The sequence below is a fragment of the Manihot esculenta genome, chromosome 16 (assembly GCF_001659605.2).
Source record: "Manihot esculenta cultivar AM560-2 chromosome 16, M.esculenta_v8, whole genome shotgun sequence".
In the NCBI taxonomy this organism is placed as follows: Eukaryota; Viridiplantae; Streptophyta; class Magnoliopsida; order Malpighiales; family Euphorbiaceae; genus Manihot; species Manihot esculenta.
Genome location: NC_035176.2, coordinates 32,439,474 through 32,460,520, shown reverse-complemented (window position 1 = coordinate 32,460,520; position 21,047 = coordinate 32,439,474). Strand labels below are relative to the sequence as shown.

Sequence of the window (21,047 nt, the reverse complement as noted above, 5' to 3'; positions counted from 1 at the left end):
ATTGGATTCCATGCATTTTTAAAGCTTCATTATGGCTCTTTGTTAATTCCTTGACCTGTAATTCCTTATTTCTTTATTATCATTAAGCACCCTGGAGTTGGGTGTCGGTGGTGGTGGGTTACCAAAATTGTAGGTGGCCACATGTACCAGTGTAATTAATTAGGACGATATTTCCTTCTTAAGGCTGGGACCCAAAAGAAGCACAAGTTCATAAACCGGGTGTGGATCCATCACTTGGGAGAAAATGGATGGTCCTGGTAAACTCTAGCAGTATGATGATACTAAAACATTATTAGGCATGGATCGTAGTGACAAGACTTATTTCATTGTCTTCTTTTGTGGGTGGCTAATGTTTTATTTTGAAAACAACTATCCGTGGAACTTTGTCCGCAACCCATTAGGAGCCGTAGTACCAATGACCCCACACCCTCTTCTTTTATGTTGTTATTTCCCGTGGAGAATGCTGCACCATTTGCTAGCACATTGGCAACTTTTTCTCTTTTCCTTGCTAGTCACAAACATGAGCCTTTTAGAAGGTGTGTTTTGTTGGACAAGCAAATGAAAATTAAGAGTAAGAGCGGCAGCAGGAGACTGGAACCTAAATCTGGATCATAATTGTCCTAATACCTAATTGGTACATGAGTGGTTTATGTGGATTTAATGCTTAGCCAAAACCTACATTTTCCATTTTTGTTGTGCAGCTTCTCGAATTGGCTAAGGAATTGAATAGGTAATTAGTCAAAATAATAAACATGTCATTGATTACCTAACACTTCCAATCCCATCAAACTCGGAATTGAGATGTCAACTGCTTGGCCTTAGCTGTATGTGTGCGCAAGATAAAGCAAAAGAAATACCATATGTACATGAAAGGCTACTGGATATTTGGGCTCCAGTGGGACCAAAGCAGGTCGACTGTCCCACCGCTCCACCTGTTTCTTTTTTTTTTTACAAAAGCCTGTGGTTGTTGGGTCTCATTTTCAATACAACTGTATAATTGTTATTATAATATCTTTTTCAACGGGCAATCATATATCACAAGTGATAGATTGGGCCTTGGATTAAGGTGATTGGGCTGAAAGTTGATTGAGACAATTTCACCACCCTTTCTCCCAGTGAAGCATTAAATTGTCCCAAAGCCTTCAAATATGTACTTGGAACTTGGAAATTGGAATTGGATCACATGAATGCAAAGATAGGCCGGCCAGAGAGCACTTCCACTTATTGACATTTGCAGACAGACATTCAACTTTCCTGGCTGGGCTACGAGGCCCATAACTATAAAAGTCTATTATATAATACCAAACTGGAACTTAATTTAAAGCCTAAAAACAAAGCCCAAAAAGAAAAAGAAAGTTTATTCTCATTTGCTCAACCAAACAAAAAAAAGCCAATAAATCCTCTACCTCCCAGTTAAGCTTTGATGCTTTATTGCTACTTGTGTTTGTTCGTTTATTGATGCACACTCATATTCCCTTCCCATTTCTTTTACTTTTTAATTTCCTGATGACCTATCCGAAATTTTTGTTTTAATTAAATTATTTATTTGTTCAAAATATTTTTAGATATTTTAATAATTAAAAGTGTATGTATTTGAACCCATCTTTTCTCACAGTTCCCGTTTTCTATACACAAGCCATATAAGCTCTTCCAATTTACTATAGGAGTCTCTTAAGAAAATGGTGATAGAAATTTAAAATTTAAGTCTTGTTTATTATTTTCTGAAAAGTCACGAATATTTTAATTAAATTGAAGTAAATTATTTTTTTATATAAAAAAAGACTATTGATTTTTCGAAAAATTAAAAAGAAATTTCTAGATGCACCCCATTTAGATGTTTTTTTTTTTTTTTACTGACTAAATGATGATGCAGTTTTTTACTATTATTATTATTATTAAATTTATTGTAAAAAATACATTTCTTTGATTTATAAAATTTGATTTTATAGACCATTAATATATATCTAGTTAGTGTAAATTATCATTTAATATTTAAATATTTTCATTCGTTTTATAAATTATATTCAATAGTCGTTGAAATTTGGTTTCGTTAACTAACTAAATAATTCTTTCTGTCTTTCTTTCTTTTTTTCTTAATTACATGTCACTGGAATTCTAATAGTCACATATTAATTAATATTATAGTATCTTATCACACACACAATTTACTAAAAATATATTTATAAATTTAAGTATTTATTTTTAAAAATCATTAGTTATATTTAAATTTTAAGATTTTAATTATGATATTTCCAAAATTGCTACATCATGTATGTGTGTTTCTCTATCTTTTTTTTTTGGAAATTGTGCATAAAAATAACTAAAATAGTTCCTTAAATGCTATATTATTTATATCTTTTTATTAAATATAAATAAAAATTCATATATTAACACTTAAATGAAATTATAATTAATTATAATTTTACAACTAAGAAATTTATAATATGGTTTTGAAAATAAAAAATAAAGTAATATTGGATACAACTTAGTACAAGTAATATATCTGTTCTCAAATTAAGAATAACAAAACATACATGTGTTTTTTTTTTTTAAAAAAAAAAAAAAATTGTGATTTATTATTATGCAAAATGCCATTAATCTAAATCAAGAGTGAGAAAAAAACAAATTGGATTACAAGTACTTTAGATTTTGGCAGCAACTTTTACAGAAAACCAATTATGCAGGTTCACATAAAGAAGAAGAACCAAAGAGTACTGTCACTAGCAGCAGGCCACCCACCCAGAGCCAAATCATCATGTACAAGTGGCTATGGCTTATTGCTACTGTACTATTTTCCTTTTCTTTTCAAGAAATGACCTCCTGCCTCCTATGTCTTTTTCTTCCCCCAAAAAAACACTTTGTCTTTTTTCCATCTTTACATCGGTAAATCAAGATTTCCATTACAAGAGATTAACATTCGAGGGTCTTGTATTAATGAAGTTTAACTAACATATTTACTTCAAATCCATTGTTATTAATGCCCAGATTCACTTGCTGGCATTGCTTGAAAAAAGATGAGTTGCTGCAGAGGCAGAAATTCCACTCACGGATGAGAGCAGAGGGTACTTATTGAAACATCTCATTGATGGCTGCGTGTGTGAGGCCATCTCTCCAAAAGGTTGATGGAAAAGAAGAAACGTAATAATGGCATAAATGTTCAAGAAGATTCTCAGCCTCAGGGCTCAACAAAAGCTTGGTTTCTTAGGTGGATTGCTGTTTCTTTTCTTTTCTTTGTTTCAATAAATTTTGTTTTGTGATGCAGTACTATCAGAGCTTTAGCTTTGGATGGTCATGGGTTCTAAATGGAGATGTGTCATTTACCCCACATGTCTGCAAGCTCAGAATGCCTCAAAAAGTGGTGACTGTGACAAATGCTTGGCTTGGCCTCCCTCAGTCAATGCAAACAAAGAAGGATTCGTTTCTTTATTTTTTCTGTTTTTTTTTTTTAATTACCAGATTTGAAGTCATTATTGGGACAAGTCATCTACTCAAATTAGGAGGAGGTTGATATTATTGCTTGCTGTTGGGTCAAGGTGAGAACACCAAACCAAACCCAAAAAGCTCATTTTAACATTCTGTTTCTGTGCAGCTTTAGTTCAATTTCACCACCAAAACCCATCAAAGCTGGAAGCTTTTAGGACAATTTGGAGTGTTAAACTAAAAAGAAAGAATTTGATTAGTGTAAATCAAAGTTGGTAGATTAAGAAAAAGCAAATTTCCAATTTCCATGTGGTTAAATAGATGAGCCCCACCAAAATCACTGCATTCCCTGATCTCTATATTCACCATTCATGGTGTGGCAGGAGAAGAGAGCTGAAAATATGGTCGCTGTCGGTGGTATCTAAGCAAACCCCAACCTCTACTCGCTGTAAGGTTTCACAAGGAAATGGCAGCAAAAAAAAATTATGTTGTAAGAGAGAGTGTGTAAAAAAGAAAATGAAAGGTGGAGAGGCCAAAACCTTAATAATGAAAGAGAAAATATATAGAGAGGGACTCCTGGGGCTAGGGGAAGCAGGCATGTGGATGATTGGGGGACACACCAAACTCATCGATTAAACCCGTTCTGAATAATTGAGTTCATTGCAGAAAAGAGAGAGAAAAAGAAAAAGAAATCAAACCAAAAAACTCCCCTCTCCCCTCACTGTCTCTCTCTCCACTTCCCATTCATTATATTTTTGGTACTACTGGCTTCTGTAGAGTAGTGTGGGACTTGGGTGAGAGTCACAAGCCAAGCAAAGGGCAAAAGGAAACCAAAAGCAGAAGCTACCTCCACTTCCACAGTGCTTGGACCTTGTTTTTCTTTTTTCAGGAAACAGAAGACTCTGTTTTATTTTTCTCTCCAAGCGTTGGTGAAGATGCCCAGATCAGGCCCCAGACCTTATGAATGTGTTAGGAGAGCTTGGCACAGTGATAGACACCAGCCCATTAGAGGTTCTCTCATTCAAGAAATTTTCAGGTTTCCCCTCATCTCTCTCTCTCTCTCTCTCTCTCTCTCTCTCGGGTTTGTAAGTATGGGCATGTGGTTTAGTATCTTTTTTTCTGTCACCATTTTTTTTTTTTTTGCTCTGTATTTTGGTTAGAGTTGTCAATGAGGTCCATGGCTCTGCAACTAAGAAGAACAAGGAATGGCAAGAGAAGCTACCTGTTGTTGTCTTGAAAGCAGAAGAAATTATGTATTCCAAAGCCAATTCCGAGGTAACTCTCTCTCTCTCTCTCTCTCCATACAATCCTCTCAGTTAGTCAGTCTCTCTAGACTGAAGTTTCTTGCCCCCATCTGGTTCTTGTCTATTGCTCATTATAAAATCAATAAAATTTTAGCAACCCATGAAGTCAAGTTTTTTGTCTTTGAAGCTTAATCTGAAGTTCTGTGCTTTGGGTCTGAACAATTTATGCATTTATATGTTTCTGGGACAATAAGCTTTCCATGGTTTAGTGGATTTAGTTACTGTGTTTGTCTGAATCTTATGCATTGGCTTCTGATTCTCACATAGGCTGAATATATGGACCTAAAAACACTTTGGGACCGAGCAAATGATGCTATTAATACAATCATTCGACGCGATGAGAGTACTGAAACTGGAGAGCTTCTTCAACCTTGCATTGAAGGTACTCACCCCGATTTTACTATCTGCAATGGAGATGTTTGCTGCTTTGAAATAATCTTGGCTCAGATTTCAGTGCTTGTTATTGATTTCAACATGTGGTACTTTGAATGTAGATTAGTTAGACAAGTGAACTGTCTTTGAAGAAAGATAGGAGGGAGATATGATAAATTTGATGAAATCATGCAATTATTTCTCTAAGAATAACACTTTTAAGATAACTCACTTTTTGTGTAATGCTACACTTTTTACTGCCAGCTGCTCTTATTTTGGGATGCACTCCAAGAAGAGCCTCCAGGAGCCAACGAAATTGTAATCCCAGATGTTACCTTATTCCTGGCACTCAAGAGCCCAACACTTTCTCTTCCGGCATAGTAAATAGCACCACACGAGCAAATCATACCACAAGCCCTCCATGCATACCTAATTATGCAAACTTCATAACACCCACAATTATTAATTCAACCCTCTTGGGCCCTGAGTTGCAAAACCTTGTTTACAAGAATGTCGCCGTCACTCCTAACAAATTTCTCTTTGCAACTGATAACAGTCATCTAGCTAACTATAACCAATGTTTACCAGCGGAGAATCGTCCTGTGTCAAGTATGTGCTCAGTTTATCCCTTGTACTACGGAAGTTGCCTAAAGCCCCAGCAAGACTTGGGAATTCTTTCTAAAGCTGCTGAACCTGTCAGGGTGAGTGGTATTGAGCAAAACCTCTTCTCCTATAATGAGGATCCTGCTGTTAAAATCAATCAATCAGATCCCAGTGATAGTCTATTGGAGCAGCATGAAGTTGGGTGTGATTTGTCTCTACGGCTGGGCTCTCTTTCAGCTTCTTTGCCAAGTGTTCAAAAGCGTCAACTCCAGGATGTTGAAGCTGTTGGTTCTGGTTATTCACAAGAGAGGAGTGAATTCAGCCATCGGATGCCGCAGACTGATAAAGAATTCTCTTTGTTTACTACAGTCAATGTGGATAACTCATTAGATTCATGTCCAAGCAAATTGAGAGAAGATGTAAATGTAGATGCGCAGATGAAAAAGCGCAAGGCAGTTTTTGTTTACCCTGTGGAGGATCAGGCATATTGTTGGCAGCCAAAGCTTCCATGCAACGATTTGACTAGCCGAATGAAAAGTGCAGGTTCATAAACTGATGAGAATCTTAACCAGCAGAATGAAAATTGTAGGTTTGTAGACCCACAGGCTCTTGCTTCTGTTTGTTTCTTCAATTATTGGCATTCCTTAGTGAGGATATGCCTTACTAAAGCATTTTTGGTAATCCAGCTGTACTTTGTAGTTTGCTTGGGTAGTGCTAAGCTGCTAGCTATGTTGCCGCAAGAATGTTAGTTGTAAATAACCAAATGTAAATTAGAAGAAATGATCCTGGAGGAATTAACAGAAGAGGCTTGTGGTTTTACAATGTGCTAAGAACTGTGTTGTGCAACATAGTCCTGAAATTGGAACTAGGCTATTATCATGCTTTATTTTGTTTTATCTATATAAAAAGAAGCTAATTGGGTAGCCAAAGTCATTGTATGTTCAAACCCAGTTCCTTGTTGCACATGGGATGTAATGATAGAGTAAGATATATCTATATGGGAAGGATGGGGCAAAGTAGTGTCTCTTCAGTAAACCTTAAACTTAACTATTATGAGAAATGATCTGGGGTGACTGGCCCCCAGTCTAAGTGGTCTGCTTAAGAAGTGGGAAAGAGACGATTAATGAATAACTGGATAGGGTTTTGGTTAGTGTTAGTGGGGGACAAGAAAGTGTTTCATGCCAATTCTTCCAATTAACCTTGGATATGTGCTTTGGGGCTATGTTGTGGACCCTTTGCTATTTGATCTAATTAGGTAGGTATAAGACTTTTTGTTTGTACGGTTGGTGATTAACATTTGTGGGCATTAGGTGCTTATCAGCCGTTTATAGGGTCAGATTCTCATTCATTCTAGGTCATAGCTCTCTCTATGTGCCTTTGTGGGCTATTTGGTCTTTGCAAGTTTTTCTTTAATAATTAGGTAGGCCAAGGAAAATGGATGGAGGAGGTTCACTCTCCTGTACTTGAGCAACTATAATTGCTTAAACTACATGATAGTGCTTGGGGAACCAGCAGCATCTTCAAATGTGGGTGAAAAAGGTGATGGAATTCTGAAAATTCCTTAAACACACAGGAAAGGTTGCTAATAAGATAGAAAGAGAGAGAGAATCAAATTTTCTTTGTGTATTGTACTTGAAGAATGTCAAAAAAAAAAAAAAAAACTAGAGACTTTACATGTATTTCATTATTTTGATTGCAGAAACCAGAGGCCTTAATCTATCTGATTAAAACAATATTGAAGCTTTTTGATATAATCAGGAACTTCTGCAGGAGCCCCTTTATTACTGTGTGCAGAAGGCCATTTATGAGAAGCATTTGTAGTCTCTTCAAGTAAAACAAAATTAGATTCTGTACACAATAGAGTTGCACTAGTTACTGCACTCATCACTTGAGTATTGGGAGGAAGTAGGAGATGCAAATGAAGATGAAGAGGAGGTTGAAGAAGAGCAATAGTGGAAATCAATCTGCAGTCTCTTTAAGGAGAGAATGTAGTCACTTTTCCCATTTTCTCTTCCTCTTCAAGTTCCTTAAGTGTTATGGCAGCCAGGAATCTTTTAATGAACTCCCTACCACAGTCTTTCCCTTTGCAAACTATGTCTGCACTTTCTTCGTTGACATCTTTAGGCTTTTCTCTTGCCGCTGCTGCTACTGTTTCATTGGAGTCGGCCTCTTCTTTCACCACCTTCCAATACATCACCGATGACTCGTCGAACTTTAAGATGTATGCCTGGTTGCAGCCCTCAAAGAGCCTCTCTCCTAAGGAATCAATGATGTAGAAAGCATCAGCATCTGCTTTCAACACAAAGAAATGATCATTACAAGTCTCAATATAGATCCTCTGGTCATAGGCTTCAGTACTGCTGCTCAACTCTTTCCATATATCATCAAAAGACTTGGCTCCCTTTAAGTTTTCAAACTTTTCTGGGCTAAAAATCCCAGTAAAGATTTATTGCGCAATATGATTAAAGGCCTAAGATCAGCCTTCAAAACCGTCTCAAGATTGAAGTGGTTATCCGGGAAGGAGTTCATATAGGACTGATCATTACAGAGTTTGCACCACTCAGAGGATCCTTCTGCTATAAGGCTATCAAATTGTGATGCCGTTGGCATGAAGTTTTGGTTTGATTGAAGCCAGTGGACAATGACTGTAGCCAATGCTGCAGGTGCTGTGTCCATCAGCCTTTTCACTTCTTTGATCAAAGGACGCGAAGAACACGCTGGCTTTGAGTTTTGCTTGCCCATCTCTGCTGACTAATTCCTTCAACTCCCAGCAGTCACTTCTGATGCGGCTCTTATCTTTCTGCAAATGGGTATCCCAGAATTGCATTAGGCATCTCTGCCTCATATATTATCAAGATTCACTTCTGCTTCTAAGAAAATATCATAGATTAAAGGAAAATACTTGTTGGGCATCATCAGAATTATCGAAGTTAGGCAACTTTTATTTTCAACCACATCATTTTCTGCATTAACCTTCTCGATTAATGGTTCTTTTTTCCACCCACTCTGCATTAACCTTCTCGATCAATGGTTCTTTTTTCCACCCACTCTGAGACGAGAGTTGCATGGAGTCTCTTAACTCGGGATGATCCCAACACTTTTCCTGTATTGCCAATCAAAGGCACTGAGTCATTAAGTTAGATTGTAGTGTATTGAAGTGTAGAGCAGATAAAACTATCAGATGTATTGCAATATTAAAATAAAGTCTCGATTCTCAAATCCAGTTTACTAATTTTAGTTAACTATATTTTTTAGCTATTATATTATTTAATTTCAATATCGTCTAAATTTAAATAATTAATTTTATTTTTTGTTTTTTGGCGTAGAATATTAGATTTAACTCATGGCATCAAACGGCAACGTTGTGAATATACTCACAACCAAAATTTTCTTTTTTCAAAAGTAAAAATTTTGAATTTGGAGAATTAAGATGAGAACGTTGTGAGTAACTCTTGAGAAAAAGTATATTGAACCAGATGAAGAGACCAAGTTAAAGGAAAATAAGAAGGATTCTAAAGTATTATTCTTCATTCAGTAAATTGTGCACGAGTTAGTTTTTTCAAAAATTGCAGCGCAACTATGATGTACCAAGCCAATTTTAAGGTAATCACGATTAACTTCAATCCCTTCATTGTGATTTCAAAACCTTGCAAATGAAGAGTGGAGATGCAGTGCAAGATTTTCTCTCAGTAGCTACAATTGTTAATTAAATGAGGTATTATAGAGAAGAAATATTAGATCAAATTATTGTTGCAAAGGTGTTAAATAGTTTAAATCCAAAGTTTGATCATATTGTGACAGCCATTGAAGAGTTTAAAGACTTAGCTACATACTCATTTGATGAACTGATGATCCTTGCAATCTCATGAAGCGAGATTATACAGATGAGATGAAAAGAATGAGAAGAAAGACTTTCATGTAAAAGTTGAAGTAGCTAGCAGAAGATGTAGAAAATAAAGATACAGAAACAGAGGTCATAGCAAAAACAATCATAATAGAGGCGATGGAAAAAGAAAAGAGCAGCATGAACAAAGAACAGAGAATCAGATAACTAGCAGAAGCAGTATTCAATACTATTACTACGAAAAATATGGGTATGTAAAAGCATATTGCTGGAAACAAAATTAGTAAGTCAATTATGCAGAAAAGAAAGAGGAGACCAAGCTGTTTATGGTTTACGAAGATGGGCTTTTTGCACTTTTGAGGTTAAAAAAACTTATTTTAACATCAATCATATTAGTTCTCATTTAATAGCCATTAATCTATTAAATGAAATTCCAAATTTTATTTGCTAATTTCATTTCACCTTGCGCAAGGATTTAATTTAGAGTGATAAATTATATCTTAATCGTATAAATACCTTCATATAGTTCCTAATATATTTAATTCATTCTCATTTGTTACTCATGAACTAAACAACGTGTAAGATGAATCAAAATATAAAAATTCATATATAAGACTATTTATTGATTTCAAGTTAAAATATCATTTACAAAATTATTATTTGAATAATCCATAAACACATATTATTTTCATATGAATTTCTCAAATGGATCAATTCAATGCATTTATTCATAAAATAAGTACATACATATTAGTTTTAAATATCAATTTTAGATATCTCACATATTTCAATTTATGAAATTAATTACTATTTAAAAAAAAATATAATATGTATTAATCGCGATGGATCTAATCATTATCCAATCATAATAAAAATATCAACAATAAAAAATATTTGAAAACGTTACTTAAATCTAATCATTATCCAATTATAATAAAAATATCAACTAAAAATATTTAAAAACATTACTTAAATATAATAAAAATTTCACAATTATAACTGTATTATAATTTTTTTATAAAATAATAAAATTTTATAAATTTTATTTTTTTTAATTTAATTAAATAAATACTAAAAATAAATAATTTTTTTTATAAAATTATATTAAATATTTAAAATATGTAAATAATAATATCCGATTATAACTAATTTATTTACCTTGCTATAATTTCTTTGGCTCTTCAAACATGGAACAAATCTACTTCAGGGTCCTTTCCATTTCATCTAATAACAACTATTCCTTCTTTTCCATCTTCGTCATCTCTCCCGCAAGACGACTTCGAGCTTCAATGGCTTCACCTTCACGTGAAGCTTCTTTGTTGGAGTCGGCAGCTATGACGACTACTTCTTCATCTTCTCTCTTTCGAAACTCAAATGATTTTATGTGCTAAAAGTACTGATTGGGATTTGAAGTATAAAGAGATTTGCTTAAAAGAGGAAATAACAATTAAGAGCAGATTGTGTGTTAGTTAGTTTGTTTGATGGTTTTGTAACGAACGTTCCATGTCCAAACGAGGAAATTGTTAGCCGCGTGTGAGCGTCTTCAGTCACGTGATTTTTATATTTTTGCTTGTCTGGCAGTTTGTTATTGCTGGAATTACTTCGTCTATCTAGAAACGCCCTACACCTGATTCATCCTCGGATTGGGAGTTGGGGAGGTGACACGTCAACTGGAACAGACAACGATTTGACACGTTGGATACGCGCTGGAGTTGAAGGGAGGAGTGAGTTGTCCGAACTGAACAGCCGAGCCTGGTCTTCGAAGAAAAGAAACTACTTGGTCGTATTGTTGCCACGTGTTGTAATTATCGTTCTCCACACGTGCGGAAACTGATTTTGCCAATCCTTAGGCTGCTGTGTATTTCTTCGTCATTTTATTTTTAGGGAAGAAATACTTTAAATATTATTAAAAAAAATTATTATCATTTAATAAGAAAAAATCGCTTTATAATTTTTTTTTCATATTAACTCTTTTTTGTGTATAGTTTATTGTAGATTATCATCATTTTTCAAAAAGTATAATTTCAAAAATTTTACATAATTAATAATATAATGTACATGACATGAAATTTAAAACGCTTAATATATGATATATATCAATAAAAATAATTAAAATATATCCATTGGTTTTTAAAAATCAATACTACATTATATTTTAGCTTTATTAAATGAATATATCTTTGTCTGATTTTTCTTAAAAAATTTTGTTTAATAAATTTTTAAAAATAAATTAACTTTCACCCCTTAAATCATGAATATAATTCCAAAATCAAAGGTATAATTTGTATATTTTAACTTTATCAAATTAAAAATAAATATATATATTTTTTAAATAGGGGTTGAGAGAATTTCATTTGATGATAAATTTTAAAGCATTGAGTTTTCTAAAATCAAGAAAGATTTATAAAAAATAAAAAATAAACATGTGTATTGCTCCATATTGTTTAGATAAATGGTGTCTTTGGTAGTTATTTTGATGGTAATTTATTTTATTTAAATTTTTATATATTTTATCATTAAATGATATTTTTTATGCAATAATAACTATTAATTAATATTTACTTTTATTTAAAAAAAATAAATTTACTGAAAGTTCCTATATAAATTGTGAAATTTTTTTTTTTTTTTTTGCAATACAATAAAACTTGCATTTTCAAGATCTAGTGGGCTAAACTATATACAAAAAGAGGGATAAACAAATCCAAGAACCCAAGAAAAAGAGCAACCAACTACAGCTTAAGTCCAAGCCCAAACAGCCCAAAACCCATGAAGAACAACCCGAAACCCAAGCCAAGGTCACCAATCGGACCAACACACTCAGCATGCAGAACCATCCATCCACAGCCAGAGAATCGCAACACCAAACAGATAAGACAACTGACAAGCAGAGAAATTCAAATCCGTCTCCAGTATCTCTAACGAAAAACAACAGAAATTAAAGTCAGAGGCATGCATGCAACACTGGAATCTTGGATAGATCAACTGGACAAAGATGGCATTAAGAACAACCACTGCGAGGGAGGAGGCGCAGCAAGCTCAATCAGTCATCGGCCTATAGAAACATTATCCATCGGACGTAGCGTGCGATCTCGAGCAACGAAAACCAAATAGTAGAGGTCCTCCCGCAAGAAATGAAAACAGAGCTATTACTCTCAAGACAAACAAGACTAACAGGTTATCACTCACAACCGCTACTCTTGCAAAACCCCGCTGACCTTCAATATCGACGACCGCTTTCTCACTTACTCTGACTTTTCGCTTTCCCTGCGATTTCTCTCACCGGCCGCCGTAGATATTGAATGCACACACTATAAATTGGGGTTCATAATTCTCATTAGCAATTGCTTTATTAATTATTACGATATTCTTCTGCAAGTTATTAAGTAAACTATGGGCCCAAATCATAACCCAACACGGCCCAATATATAACAGCGTTAATTAATTAATTTAACTCGCTTTTATCTTGTTAAAATAAAAGGCAATTCACAGTATAGTTTCTAAATTATTATAAATTATTAAAACTAAAAAGATTCACTCACGAAAAATTAAATTGTTATAATTTAATATTAAATTTAATAAAATTATTATTTTATTAATATAATAAAAATTTAATAATTAAATTATTTATTATTAAAATGATAAAAACTAAATTATAAATTTTGTTAAATCTTTAATACTGTGTTATAAATTAACAATTAAATTTAAAAGTCAAATTATATTATCAAAGGAAAATAAAAAAATAAATATTTTATTTTTTAAGTGCCTTAGGACAATGTATCAAATGTGACCTAAAAAAAGAAAATAAAATTTGCACCTTTTAGTTGAAACTTGAAAGTTATTTGGATTACCTAACTCATTTTTTATTTTTTAAAGTCGTCTTAGGGCGGCTAAAGAGTTAGTTTTTTTAATTCAAAATTCAAGAAAATTAAGTGTTATATAGCAAATTTTTTGACAATTTTAGTTTTCATATATGATATTTTAATTAAATTCAACATTGATTTTGTTTAGAAAATTATTTAAAAAAAAAAAAGAAATATTTTCTCTTACTTTCTAATAGAGATCTCTCAACCTTCTATGTGTTGAAAGGGCTCTACCAACTAAAGAAAAAAAATCTATCGAAAATACATCTGAAGAAAACTCTTTAATATTCAAGTTAAATTTAAAAATTTTAAAATAAAATTTTAATAATAAGAAAAATATAGAAAAATAACGAATAAGATAAAGAAAAACAAGAAGCTAAGATATATATATATATAAAAAATATAAATATATTTTTTGATACATTTTTTATAAACTTATATTTTAATTAAAATAATATTTATAATTTTATATGTTATCAGCTTTCCAATAAAAAAAGGCAATCAACTGTCCTTTCATTGAGTATAACTAAATTTATTTTGTTGAGCAAAGGTAGGTCATTCAGGGATGGATTTATTTGATTTGATTGAATTTTAAATGAAGGCAATTTTCAAACTGAAGTGACACTTAGAATTAATTAAGTTGCAAAAAATGTTACCAAATAGTCAAGTATTGTCCAATAATATATGCTTTACTGCGATAAAAATAAAAATAAAAATTTAATGAAGGTGATAATGTTAAAAATGAGCTTAAGGTGATGATACAGGTTTGACAGAATCATGACGCATCCATGCTTTTGCTTTGCTCAAGTCAAAAGCTCTCATAAATTAATACCAAATCCAATAACCTTCTGCTCTACTTTCAATATATGTGTATGTATATAATTACATAATTCCTAATTTTCATCAAATCCAAATCCTAATTCTAAGACTTTTTAAGCCAGATCAAAATTTAATTTATAAAAATATATACTCAAAATAATCATAATTTTAATTGATATATTATTTATTTATTTATTAAATATATATATAAAAGACTTAAAATGAATATTTATAAATTTAGTCTGATGATAATTCAATATATTTAAGAGTTTTTAAATTTTACTCTTTTAATTATTATTTAAAAAAATATTTAAGGTGGAGTTTTTTCCTCGGACACTCTGGCATGTGAGTTAGTGGACACATAAAAAATATTAATATATCATATAAAAATTAATGGGATGCATGTGAGATCATGAAGTGCTGTCATATTGTCACGTGGAAATTTTTTTTTTTGAAAAAAATACAACGGATGTTTCATAGTAGCAAGTAAATTTCGTATTGGGTGTAGGGTATAGCTTTGGTGTATTTTGGTTGGCACATTGAATATTCATGCGGCTGTCACTCAGCCTACGTATTAATTGGTTACCCATTTTGCTGTTTGCAACGATGAGATCCATCTCAGAAAATATACATGAGATAAAATATATTGAAGAGAGGATCAAAGGTGGCTGGAATGATGAGATCAGTCATGGATATTTTGAATCAAATGGGTTATAGGAAATTGGAAAATATAACACAAAATGAGGATCTTGTCCAACCTTACTCCACCTATCAATGTCTCATGTTGATTACACCTGTAAATTTCTTCATTAATTATCTTTTAAGGTTGTTTTTTCGATACTAATTAATCTATTAATTAACCAATTCTTACAGCTTTTTAAGGTTCCTGCGACTCATGGCTGCAATGCCAGTATAGAATCATCTCTTTGTCCATTTGTCTCACTGCTTGCTCCTAGACATATTCGCTTCCATTTGTACATTACTCTTCGATTTTCTTCCAGCTAAAATTTTGGGAAAGTGAAAAAAAAAAAAAAAACTTTTTAACTTCATCTGTCATTAATTTTAAATTTTATAATTTAATTTATATTAAAATAATATAATTATAATAAAAAAACAAAAAAAATTATTCTGAATCAGCCAATAATAACTTAATAAGGCCTACGCATAGCTGATGCATGTTAGCTGATGCATGTCACGTGGCTAGAAGGGTCGGTTTCAATTTCATTGACCTAAAGAGAAGAAGGGTAAAAATGGAAATGAAAGATTTGGGAAGCGGACCCACATACCAAGTTGCTACAGAACCGCGGACCCAGATCCGATGGGTATGAGTTGGAGGTGGTTCACGACAAGCTTTTGACTCATTCCCTCACTTTCGTCCTACTTTGCATTAAAGTAATCCCAACTGGAAATTAATTTTTGATAAATTAGTCTCCCATAAATTATTTAATAATTCCACTATAAATAATACATTAATTTTTCACCAATTTCTCTCCACTCGCCACTCAAAAGTCATGCCCTTCTCTACTTAATTCACATTTAATTATATTTATAATCAATGATTTTTCTTTTTCATAAAAAAATATTTTATTTTATTTTAAATAATAATCATATAATAACATTATGCTACGTACACAATTTAATTGATAAAATAGTGGTGAGAATCAGAATTATTCAATGTATGTGACTTTATAATATTTATTTATTAATTAAATATTTCAAGTTATGATCCCATAATAATTAGGCATACTGCTAATATATTTTAATAATCCACATTAGATTATTTAAAAAAAATAATAAAGCAATCCACATGCTAGCTTTTGAATTTATAGTTTTAATATTAAAAATTTTAATTTAGGGTTTATGTCGTAAAATAATTTGTAAAAGAATATATACACTCACTAAAAATTATTTGATTAAGTAATGAATAGTACATAAAATAAAAAAATAATAATGGAAAAAATACTTTTGTGAAAAGTTTGTTAGATAAATAATGTATTCAACTAAAATAAATTCTTAAAAAATATTTTTTTTTGAAATAATGGGAATTTAAAAAAAAAAAATCATAGCATACTTTCAAGAAAAAAAAAAAGAAAATGTTAATTTTCTGTTAGAAAAAAAAAGGTCAACCCTCTGTCATAGGGAAGGGATGAAGGGAACGTTAAGAATTCAAAAAACGTGGTCAGAAAAATGGTAAACCTTTATTTACCCACCCCTTCTTGGACCCATATGAGGTCTGAATTGGACTTTTCTGATATGGATAAGGTTTTAATTTAAATTTATTAACCCATTCAAATTGATCTAGACTTAAATCTGTTAGATAATAATAATAATAATAATAATAATAATAATAATAATAATAATTAAATTTTAGATATTTTTTTAAACTGCATAGAAATGCATAACTACACAGTGCAACAATTTTAATACATCAAATTTGCTAAACAGAATGTGATCTAACTTTAGATAAAAACTTAATTTGAAAAAAAAAAATTCATAAACCTATTTTATGGTGAAATTTATCAAAATATTAACAGATCTACTAATTAAATTAATAAATAAATATATATTTTCAAATTATAATCACAATACTAATATAATAATCATATAGCCACAAACATTCTACAAAATCTAACTATAAGGATAAGAAAAAAGGTTGAATGTATTATGGTAAAATCTATCTTATAAATAATATTATGATAATTATATCTAAGGCTAAACTAAAGTTACGCTATTGTCTTATCAAATTAATCTTATTGTTTCTCGGTCTTAAATTCTAGATAATTTCCTTTCGTTAGATATTAATTTACCTTTTTAATATATTTTTTGGAAAAATTATTAAAATAGTAAAAAATAAATTTACTAATTTTAATAATCATTTAGTAATAGAATAATATGAATAAAGAAGATGTAAGTAAAGATAATATAAAATTCATTAATTTTAATTATAATAATTGTATTTGTGAGATGAATATGATTAAATGTCGGATTTATTTTTATTCTCAGATTGTGAATATGATTGACTTAAACCCATGTAAAAAAAAATAAAAAAAATCAATAATTAAATTTACCAATTTAATCAAATCAAAACCGTAAAAATCAGATCGATCATTCATTCTGCGACCTGAAATCACTAATTTCAACCCGAACCCGAACCCGAACCGGCTCTGGTGGCGGGGAGTTCCTCCATTTCCCAGAGAGTCAAACGTCTGCACAACATTTAAAAAATTAAGAAATTGATGAATCTGTCAATCCACAGCTTACCCAAAATTTTGATTCTTGATGAACAACCTTGAAAGATAAAACCCACCTCAGATCTCTCCAGAAAGAGGCTATGGACCTCTGCCTGTAATTCCACTATTGTTCCTACAACCTCACCCATGAAATAAGGTGAGATTTTCCTGACTCTTGCATTTACTCATTCTCTATTTCTCTCTCTAATTTAATTGCTACAGGAGAATTCAGTTCCTTTGAATCTGGCTCTTCTCACACGTCTTGCTCTCTATCTTGTTCTCATGCTATGGGCCAATTAAGGAGTTCTTATCACTTGGTTCTCTTCTTCTTCTTCTAGCAGCTATCTCTTGGACCACTGAAGGCTACCCATCACTTCTTTTTGTTGATTCTGTTCTCTGTAGTCTTGATACAATTTGAATCCTTGTTTCCTAGTAGTTTGAGGTCTGAATTTGTCTGTAAATTCTATTACTGAGTGAATCATGTCTGCTTCTTTTACTAGCCAATTGGTGTTTGAAATGAAGGGGCGCACGGGTTTAAATGCCAAATAGAAGTCCGTGATTGGGAAGCATCGGTGTGCTTTCGTTTTCGTCCATTCATACTACTAAATCTTCTTTTCCTTGCATTTCTATCCTCTCCATTCCATAGCTTGTTATTCTTTTTTTCTTCAGTTCCTCAAAATTTCTTTAAATTTAGGAATTGTTTTCTTTGGATGTCTTCCAATCTGCATCTTTCATACAGCTAATTTTGGTGTTTAAAGGCTGATGTCTGTGTCCTCTGTTTAGCAGCAAATTTTCCTTTCTTTCCATCAGTTGTTTTCGCACTTCTCTTCTAGAGTGGATTTTCTTTGTCTCTTCTGGTGCAGCCATGGATTGTGGGGGTTTGATTTGTTTTGTGGGCTTGGTTATTCTCATTCTATCTGAATCATGTATAGCTGGTATACAAAGCATTGGCAAGATTTATCCTGGGTTTCAAGGGTCTCAGATGAATTGGATTGATAAGAGTGGGCTCTTTCTTTTATCTAATAATTCAAATTTTGCTTTGGGCTTCAACCCTACTCCAGATGTCACATTATATCTATTAGTTATCATCCACACCACAAGTTTAGATGTCATATGGACTGCAAATAGAGGCTCCCCTGTTGCAAATTCTGATCTATTCTCCTTTGGTGAAGACGGTACTGTGTCTTTAAAGAAGGGGGACCGTCCAGTCTGGGCACCTGATACTGGTGGTAAAAGAGTTTCTGCTATAGAATTGCAAGATTCAGGAAATTTGGTTTTGCTTGGGAATGACAGTCGAGTAATTTGGCAGAGCTTTAGCCATCCAACAAACACACTAATATCAGATCAGGAGTTTCGAGAGGGAATGAAACTGGTTAGTGATCCTAGCGCCAATAACTTGACCTATGTACTTGAGATCAAATCCGGTGACATGATTCTCTCTGCTGGATTCCGAACTCCCCAGCCTTATTGGTCCATGCAAAATGACAATGATAAGACCATCAATAAAGATGGTGGGGAAGTCACTTTGGCGTCTCTCAGTGCAAATTCATGGAGGTTTTATGACAGCAATAAAGTTCTGTTGTGGCAATTCAAGTTTGCAGATGAGAAAGATGCCAATGCTACCTGGATTGCAGTTGTTGGAAACGATGGCTTTATTTCTTTCTACAACCTTGATGATAGAGGCAGTGCTTCACAGACAAAAATACCAAGTGATCCGTGCAGCGTACCAGAACCTTGTGATGCATATTATGTTTGTTCTGGTAACAAGGTATGCCAATGCCCTTCAGCTCTTAGTACCTTCCCAAATTGCAAACCGGGTATTGTCTCTTCCTGTAACAGCTCAACAGGTTCTTCTGCTCTCGTAAGTGCTGGCAATGGGCTCAACTATTTTGCACTTGGGTTTGTTCCACCCTCTTCCAAAACTAGTTTGGAAGGCTGCAAATCCTCTTGCAGTAGTAACTGCTCCTGTCTTGCTTTGTTCTTCCAGAACAGTACAGGGAATTGCTACCTGTTTGACCAAATAGGAAGTTTCCAAGACTCTGGCACCAGCTCCAATTTTGCTACATACATTAAAGTCTTGAGTGACTCAAACAATGGGGGCAGTGGAAGCAGCAAAATGGGTTTTCCTTATGTTGTGATAATTGTTGCTGCAACAGTGCTTATCATTTTTGGTCTACTTTATGTGGCATTTCGGTATTACAGGAACAAGAAAAGATTGCTAGAAAATCCCCAAGAGTCTTCAGAAGATGATAATTTCTTGGAGAATTTATCTGGGATGCCGATCCGTTATAGTTACAGGGATCTTCAAACTGCAACTAACAACTTCTCAGTGAAGCTTGGACATGGAGGATTCGGTTCAGTTTATCAAGGGGTTCTTCAGGATGGAACACGGCTGGCTGTGAAGAAGCTGGAAGGCATTGGCCAGGGAAAGAAAGAATTTCGAGCAGAAGTTAGCATCATTGGTAGTATTCATCATCACCACTTGGTTAGGCTGAAAGGCTTCTGCGCTGAAGGATCTCACCGCATGCTTGCTTACGAGTTCATGGCAAATGGGTCTTTGGATAAATGGATCTTCAAGAGAAACAAAGAAGATTTCCTGTTGGATTGGGATACAAGATTCAATATTGCATTGGGAACAGCAAAAGGACTGGCTTATCTCCATGAAGACTGCGATGTAAAGATTATTCATTGCGACATAAAACCTGAAAACGTGCTTCTTGATGATCATTTCAATTCCAAAGTCTCAGATTTTGGTTTGGCCAAGTTAATGAATAGAGAGCAAAGCCATGTTTTCACGACCCTAAGGGGAACCAGGGGCTACCTTGCGCCAGAATGGATCACAAATTATGCCATATCAGAGAAAAGTGATGTCTACAGCTATGGGATGTTGTTGCTTGAGATTATTGGTGGAAGGAAAAACTATGATCCATCATATTCTTCCGAGAAATCCCATTTTCCATCCTATGCTTTTAGGATGATGGAAGAAGGGAAAGTGAGAGAAATCCTTGATTCAGAGTTGAATTTAGATATGAACGACAAGAGGGTCTCCGCTGCTATTAAAGTTGCATTATGGTGTGTGCAGGATGATATGCATCTAAGGCCACCAATGCCTAAAGTTGTTCAAATGCTTGAAGGTCTCTGCCCTGTTCCTCAGCCACCAATTTCTTCCCCATTGGGCTATCGCCTTTATTCAGGTTTGTTTAAATCAATAAGCGAAGAGGGCACTTCCTCAGGACCTTCAGACTGCAATAGTGATGCCTACCTTTCTTCTGTGCAGCTTTCTGGCCCAAGATAGCAGTTGTTCACAATTTGGGGGGATTGTTCTTTAGATTTATAGTGTTGAAATACTCATGTATACATCTCCTAATATTAATTAGACTAAAAAATTTTTGTAATACTCTAGCAATTAGCTTGTCACTTGTTCTTGCTCTGTAAATGAAGGTTGTTTATGACAAACAAGTGACGCAAAATGAACATATTTCTGCATCAAAACCTCATCTTGAGTGAACTTCTCTAGAATTCTGTGAAAGTTACCATAAACACAGCCAGCTTATGATCTTAATAGGTATTAACAGTAGAAACTCGCAAGTCCTGT

The 21,047-nt window shown here is 33.2% G+C and overlaps 2 protein-coding genes across 4 annotated transcripts; both read left to right on the top strand.

Annotated features, from left to right (window-relative positions):
* Positions 1-2,689: 2,689 nt before the first annotated feature.
* On the top strand, positions 2,690-6,628 carry LOC110603369. 3 transcript variants are annotated; one of them, XM_043951787.1, is made up of 6 exons: positions 2,691-2,883; positions 2,986-3,533; positions 3,804-4,456; positions 4,581-4,695; positions 4,992-5,106; positions 5,361-6,628. In XM_043951787.1, exons 3-6 carry the CDS (start codon positions 4,356-4,358, stop codon positions 6,248-6,250), a joined length of 1,221 nt encoding a protein of 406 aa, XP_043807722.1. In that variant the 5' UTR covers positions 2,691-2,883; positions 2,986-3,533; positions 3,804-4,355; the 3' UTR covers positions 6,251-6,628. The 3 variants fall into 3 exon arrangements, with proteins under 3 accessions (XP_043807721.1, XP_043807723.1, XP_043807722.1); XM_043951786.1 differs by having other exon boundaries at positions 2,690-3,533; XM_043951788.1 differs by having other exon boundaries at positions 2,690-4,456.
* Positions 6,629-17,444: 10,816 nt separating this feature from the next.
* LOC110603738 (G-type lectin S-receptor-like serine/threonine-protein kinase SD2-5) lies at positions 17,445-20,940 on the top strand. Its single transcript, XM_021741623.2, has one exon. The coding sequence runs from the start codon at positions 18,318-18,320 to the stop codon at positions 20,745-20,747; it is 2,430 nt and encodes an 809-aa protein (XP_021597315.1). The 5' UTR covers positions 17,445-18,317; the 3' UTR covers positions 20,748-20,940.
* The last annotated feature ends 107 nt before the right edge of the window (positions 20,941-21,047 follow it).